This window comes from Oncorhynchus tshawytscha, linkage group LG04 (assembly GCF_018296145.1).
Source record: "Oncorhynchus tshawytscha isolate Ot180627B linkage group LG04, Otsh_v2.0, whole genome shotgun sequence".
Classification (NCBI taxonomy): domain Eukaryota; kingdom Metazoa; phylum Chordata; class Actinopteri; order Salmoniformes; family Salmonidae; genus Oncorhynchus; species Oncorhynchus tshawytscha.
Window position 1 is genome coordinate 23,828,959 of NC_056432.1, and position 7,114 is coordinate 23,836,072.

General features: G+C 42.9%; 1 protein-coding gene across 1 annotated transcript; it reads right to left on the bottom strand.

Annotated features, from left to right (window-relative positions):
• LOC112249486 (beta-crystallin B2-like) lies at nucleotides 1-2,164 on the bottom strand. The gene is made up of 5 exons (XM_042321275.1): nucleotides 2,053-2,164; nucleotides 1,180-1,298; nucleotides 782-914; nucleotides 534-676; nucleotides 1-346 (listed from the first exon to the last, which is right to left on the bottom strand). The coding sequence occupies exons 1-5, from the start codon at nucleotides 2,113-2,115 to the stop codon at nucleotides 169-171; spliced, it is 636 nt and encodes a 211-aa protein (XP_042177209.1). The 5' UTR covers nucleotides 2,116-2,164; the 3' UTR covers nucleotides 1-168.
• Nucleotides 2,165-7,114: the final 4,950 nt, after the last annotated feature.

Sequence of the window (7,114 nt, forward strand, 5' to 3'; positions counted from 1 at the left end):
TTGAAAGATAAGCAACAAGGATTTATTATTTTACTTTAAAGGATTGTGCTACTGAAACAATGGCAATAGGCATCAAAATGCAATTTTGAGTAGGTGATGGAGAGAGGGGTATGGGAAGGAGCAGGATTGTAGGGGTCAGGGCTTGGTGCAGGAAAGAGTCATATAAACTTAGTTGGCGCCAGCAACAGGGTGAAAAGCTCCCCTCTGGTGCCACTGCATGTCTCGGATGCGCCTGACGGACTGGATCTGAGGGAACTGGGCACCAAACTCAGCACAGTCCTTGTATTCCCCCTTCTCAAACAGGTACTGATAGCCTCTGTAGCCAGGATACTGGTACCCCACCCAACTTGGTACACAACCAGTAAAGGTGTGAGAGTCAGGGAATGGGAGAGAAACAAATGAGAAAAGTATTTAGAGAAGAAAGCCATGGAGATAAGATCAACACATGATTAGGAGAAAATAGCAATATGATATGGTAATGTTGGGGCAGATATTGCTGTAACAGAATTTATTCTGTTGGCGGACAGACTCACGTGCCACTCTGAACTCTGACAGAGGTGACCTTCTCTTGGTATCCATGTGAGTGGAAGCTGGGGACATCATCATCTATGATCTCGATCTTCTTCCCCGCGAAACTGGGGTTTTCATAAAGGACAATCTTGTGCTCCTGGCTGTCCTGTGAGGAGAATAGAAAACACACCATAAGAAACACAGAGAATCTTCAAAAAGGATGAACAAAATGGCTCATTTGTGTTGTAGTAGAGAAGGTGTGCTGCGTTACCACTTTAATGGGGCGGAATGCAAAGATGTTGTCGCTACGTCTGCTGTTGGTCCAGGAATCCCAGCGAGGATACTCCCCCTTCTCAAACACATACTGTTCCCCTTTACAGTTAGCCTGCTCGTAACCCACCCATCTGAGGAAGCACAGACGAGTCAAGGTAAGGAGGGCACAAGGTGGTTGAGGGGGGAAGTAAAGGATGACAAAAACCAGATGGAAAGTGTATGAACATACTGTGCCTTGTGCACAATGCAGTGACTATATTTGTGTTACACACACCACTATCTAACTGCTATTGTTTTTGTCTCTATCTTTCTCTTTTGTTTAACTCTCACCCTCTGTCTCACGCGTACTCCCTCTCTTTCTCTCTCTCTATCCTACTATCTCTGAGCCACACTCACGGTCCACACAGCACCAGTATGGAGCCCACTTTCTCCACGCCTGCTTCCTGGAGGTCGTTACAGGGACCAGTCAGCTCATGGCAACGCCCCTGGAAGTTCTCCTGTTCATAGATGATCAACTGTGGAAGACAAGGAGAGACAACATGGATGTTTAGGTCTCCTTGCTATGCTCGGCCTGATGGCATCTTAAGTTGTACAGGGAAATTATGTAGAATACTGTGTAACTTTTGCCTCGAACAATCCCACAGTGTCTCATTGTCTTTGATCCACCGTTCTCCACCATTATCTATTCCTCTTGCTTTCCCTCCTCTACCCAGCCCTGCCCTCCTCTGCCCTGCCCTTCCTCTGCTCTGCCCTGCCATTCCTCTACCCTGCCCCTCCTCTGCCCTGCCCTCCTCTGCCCTGCCCTCCTCTACCCTGCCCTTCCTCTGCCCTGCCCTTCCTCTGCCCTGCCATTCCTCTGCCCTGCCCTGCCCTTCCTCTGCCCTGCCATTCCTCTGCCCTGCCCTGCCATTCCTCTGCCCTGCCCTCATCTGCCCTGCCCTCCTCTACCCTGCCCTCCTCTGCCCTGCCCTCATCTGCCCTGCCCTCCTCTGCCCTGCCCTTCCTCTAGCCTGCCCTCCTCTACCCTGCCCTCCTCTACCCTGCCCTTCCTCTGCCCTGCCCTTCCTCTAGCCTGCCCTCCTCTACCCTGCCCTCCTCTACCCTGCCCTTCCTCTGCCCTGCCCTTCCTCTGCCCTGCCCTTCCTCTACCCTGCCCTTCCTCTGCCCTGCCCTTCCTCTGCCCTGCCCTTCCTCTGCCCTGCCCGTCCTCTAGCCTGCCCTTCCATCCTCTTGCCCCCTCGCCCTCTAACCTCCCCCTCTCCCCCTCACCTTGAAAGCACTGGTGCCTGGCTGCTGCTGCTTGGATGCAGGGTTCTGGTGGTCTGTGGCCATAGTGAACAGGATGATGAAGCTGTACAGAGATAAAAGAGAAATTATGGAGCACATAACATATATTTTTAGGGTCCAGTAGACTCATTGAACATTTTTATATTCCAATGGGTAGTTTACAGTTTGATAGGATATTGGAAAAAGTAATGAAACAATAGTGCCAGACAATCTGCTGTTAAATTCTGCACAAAACTGGTTCTCTCATGTATGTAAACAAAAGTCCCCACCCCTTTCCCTCCTTAAAAAATATTTGAGCAAAATGTGAAATTGACAGCGGTCCTCATGTTAATCTATTTGTTGTAAGTTAAATAGTTTAATGTATGGTGAATGACAAAGAAGTATATTACCCCAACATGTTAAATACATTAACTTCAAAGTGATGTTTGATTTGAAAGAAGTAGACAAAGTTGGATAAAAATAGTAATAAAATAAAATAATGTGGAGAGCGACGGTTGTGAATCTCTTACCAGTACCTGTCTGTGCCAGTGTGTTTGGGATGGCATGCTGGGCTCAATATATACGGCGCGCTCAGGGGTGGAAACTCTGCCAACACTCCTCTGTGTCCAAGCCACCATCCAGATCAGCATGCAATAGGCTGAGCAGACCGGACTGTGGGGTCACTGCTCTGCCTGGCCCCCCTTCTCACTCCCCCTCAAAGTTATTTCATTACTTGTCAATTTCATCCAGCCGGTCATTGTTCGATATCCACATGATTCAGCACAACCTGTGCCAAGAGTCCCACACTTACAATGAGAGCTGCCTGTATGCCTGGACCACCAGAGTGGGAGAGAGATAGGATGATAGAGAGGAGGGAGAGTGCCAAATTGATAGAAAGGGACTGATTTAACTCACAAAATCTAGTATATTTCTGTTTACTCTTACATAGGAATAATGGTAAACATAGTATTCAATTGGGTCGTTATTGGCAATGCTTTCTATTGGAGAGCATTTATTGTAAGTGCATGCAAGGTATAATATAACAGTTTTCCTATCATTGCCACATATGGAAGCTTACACATCCAGAGGTCATCTCTATTAAGCTGACAAAGATGTTGACATGCCAAGCTAACTTCCTGCTGCTGGCAGAAGAAGAGCAGAGATGCACACCAATGTGAGCTGTCAACAAGAGAGCTTAGTGTTTCACTCATTGGATGCAGTAACTGGAGTACATTTCACTTGTTGAATGTAGATCATTCTGTAAATTGGTAGAAGTAAATATAGTTGGATGGAGTAATTATAGTTGGTTGGAGTTAGAGGTGATGAACGTGGCACAGTAGTTAGATGGAGCAGGGGTAGGCCTGTGGTTGGAGGAATTAGGGATAGGTCTAGTGCACAGATAGAAGAACATGTGCTGTGAATATAATCAAATGCATTGCATTGCACTGGATAAAGGTGGCTTAGGGTTAAGATTTTCGTGGTTGTATTGGGGAAATGAATAGAGCACAATGAGATGTGGTTGAAATGTAGTTTATTAAATTGGAAAAGTACATTGGCACTCAAAGCTATTTACACAACCCTTGGCCTGTATGGGCTGAATCCGAGATGGAGATCCCATGACATTGACCACCTACTTAAATCATTGCCCCATTTCAATCTTCAACCTAGAATAACATTTGCATGGCAAGAAGGCAAAAGTAGACTAACCTTATGCAGGAAAATATGATGACACTCTTATTCATAACAAAACAGGTAACTAAATATAATAACAAGATGTAATAATTTGTCATTAGTGAGAAGAGCGAAACATTTTATTTGTTTTATCTTTACACTCTAAAATAAAATAAAAATTGGCATCTATTTCCAAAAAGGAACACTGTTTATAACATACAGTAGAATTGAACAGGTTAACAGATGAATGAAGTGTGTAGGCTACCACTGTAAATTGGCCTACTGTAGCCTAGTTTTCTTATTTTTCCCTGAGTAGACATTGTTTCATAATTCTCAGGCAGTGTAGTAGCCTATATTTAGGTAAATGCAAAACATTATTGAATTCAAACGATCTGCTTACAGGTCCACAACAATTTGCAATTGTTTTTGTCTTTCAGAAACTTCAGATATGCTACAACAAATGTCAGTGCAAAAGGAAACATTCTGCCAAAATGATTTAGACTTTTTAAAATGTATTATTATGAACAAAAAAACAAATACAAAAACAAAAAGATACAAAGAAAAGCACCTACACCTAACAGACAAAAGGGGTATTACATATTGACAATTTGTCTAAATGTTTTATGGTGCATATTGATTTTTGTTTCTACAAAATTTCAAAATAATATTTCAATTCTATCTTAAATCATGTGAAGAGGGGTTTGTTCTCTGCCCACTTCATTTTATGGACAAAGAATCTTCCATGAAAAATTCTGCCAACATCTCTGAAAACATTTGGTCAAGTACGCCATTGCTTTGTCCTTTAGATAGGCCTACTGAATTGGCCTAATTCCAATACTTTAAAAGAAAACAGAAAATAAGGGCGTCATTGTCACCATAAAAGGTGAATGATGGGCGTTTTTCAGGTGGAGTTATAATCTCATGCACCATTTCTGAAAAGTTTGCACATGTACAAAAATATTGAGATTTATAAACTTGGCATAGGCCATACATGTCATACAACTCTGCGTGCGTGGAAAAGCAAATTGTTGTTCAGTATTTCGTTTATTTTTCGATTATTGGGTTTGCATGTCCTGCTTTGGTATATAGCTTTTCATAATACCCCAATTGGCACAAAATATCTATACTGGACAAAAATATAAACACAACATGCAACAATTTCAAAGATTTTACTGAGTTACAGTTCATATAAGGAAATCAGTCAATTGAAATAAATTCATTAGGCCCTAATCTATGGATTTCACCTAACTGGGCAGGGGTGCAGCCATGGATGGGCCTGGGAGGGCATAGGCCCACCCACTTGGCAGCAAGGCCCATCCACTGGGGAGCCAGGCCCAGCCAATCAGAATGAGTTCTTCCCCACAAAAAGGCTTTATTACAGAATGAGTTCCCCTCCATGTAACGATCATGCTGTTTAATCAGCTTCGTGATATGCCACACCTGTCAGGTGGATGCATTATCTTGGTAAACAAGAAATGATCACTAACAGGGATATAAACACATTTCTGCAAAAAAAGTTTGAGAAATAAGCTTTTGGTGCATTTTGGTGATTTTTTATTTCAGCTCACGAAACATGGGACCAACACTTTACATGTTGCGTTTATATTTTTGTTCAGTGTACTTTCCAGCTTACAATACACTAGCAGATGTGTGTACTCATGGTCTAAAGTTAGCTGGGAGATGAGCACATTCTCATATCAAGTTGCATTTTTAAAAATGCCAACTTTTGCATGACAACTGTCACCCACACTCGTTGGGGTGTAGTTTGTATGTACAGTTGAAGTCGGAAGTTTACATACACTTAGGTTGGAGTCATTAAAACTCGTTTTTCAACCACTCCATAAATTTCTTGTTAACAAACTATAGTTTTGGCAAGTTGGTTAGGACATCTACTTTGTGCATGACACAAGTCATTTTTCCAACAATTGTTTACAGACATATTATTTCACTTATAATTCACTGCATCACAATTTCAGTGGGTCAGAAGTTTACATACACCAAGTTGACTGTGCCTTTAAACAGCTTGGAAAATTTCAGAAAATGATGTCATGGCTTTAGAAGCTTCTGATAGGATAATTGACATCATTTGAGTCAATTGGAGGTGTACCTGTGGATGTATTTCAAGGCCTACCTTCAAACTCAGTGCCTCTTTGCTTGACATCATGGGAAAATCAAAAGAAATCAGCCAAGACCTGAGAATTTTTTTTGTAGACCTCCACAAGTCTGGTCCATCCTTGGGAGCAATTTCGAAACTCCTGAAGGTACCACGTTCATCTGTAGACACAATAGTATGCAAGTATAAACACCATGGGACAACGCAGCCATCATACCGCTCAGGAAGGAGACGCGTTCTGTCTCCTAGAGATTAACGTACTTTGGTGCAAAAGGTGCAAATCAATCCCAGAACAACAGTAAAGGACCTTGTGAAGATGCTGGAGGAAACAGGTACAAAAGTATCTATATCCACAGTAAAACGAGTCATACATCGACATAACCTGAAGGGCCGCTCAGCAAGGAAGCAGCCACTGCTCCAAAACCGACATAAAAAAGCCAGACTACAGTTTGCAACTACACATGGGGACAAAGATCATACTTTTTGTAGAAATGTCCTTTAGTCTGATGAAACAAAAATAGAACTGTTCGGCCATAATGACCATCGTTATGTTTGGAGGAAAAAAGGGGAGGCTTGCAAGCCGAAGAACACTATCCCAACCGTAAAGCATGGGGTGGCAGCATCATTACAGTGCCTTGCGAAAGTATTTCGGCCCCCTTGAACTTTGCGACCTTTTGCCACATTTCAGGCTTCAAACATACACATTAAAAAAGTTTGAAATATCCAATAAATGTCGTTCCACTTCATGATTGTGTCCCACTTGTTGTTGATTCTTCACAAAAAAATACAGTTTTATATCTTTATGTTTGAAGCCTGAAATGTGGCAAAAGGTCGCAAAGTTCAAGGGGGCCGAATACTTTCGCAAGGCACTGTATGTGGGGGTGCTTTGCTGCAGGAGGGACTGGTACACTTCGCAAAATAGATGGCATCATGAGGCTGGAAAAGTATGTGGATATATTGAAGCAAGATCTCAAGACATCAGTCAGGAGGTTAAAGTTTGGTCACAAATGGGTCTTCCAAATGGACTATGACCTCAAGCATACTTCCAAAGTTGTAGCAAAATGGCTTAAGGACAACAAAGTCGAGGTATTGGAGTGACCATCACAAAGCCCTGACCTCAATCTTATAGAAAATTTGTGGGCAGAACTGAAAAAGAGTGTGCGAGCAAGGAGGCCTACAAACCTGACTCAATTACACCAGCTCTGTCAGGAGGAATGGGCCAAAATGCACCCAACTTATTGTGGGAAGCTTGTGGAAGGCACTCCAAAACGTTTGACCCAA

What these genes read in the sequence shown, in the direction of transcription:
- LOC112249486 (XM_042321275.1), bottom strand. Translation starts at nt 2,115, where the DNA reads ATGGCCACAGACCACCAGAACCCTGCATCCAAGCAGCAGCAGCCAGGC. An exon ending in CATTCCGCCCCATTAAAGTG is followed by an intron (nt 677 to 781) that starts GTAACGCAGCAC and finishes TTCTCCTCACAG; the next exon opens with GACAGCCAGGAGCACAAGAT. An exon ending in GTCAGAGTTCAGAGTGGCAC is followed by an intron (nt 347 to 533) that starts GTGAGTCTGTCC and finishes TTGTGTACCAAG; the next exon opens with TTGGGTGGGGTACCAGTATC.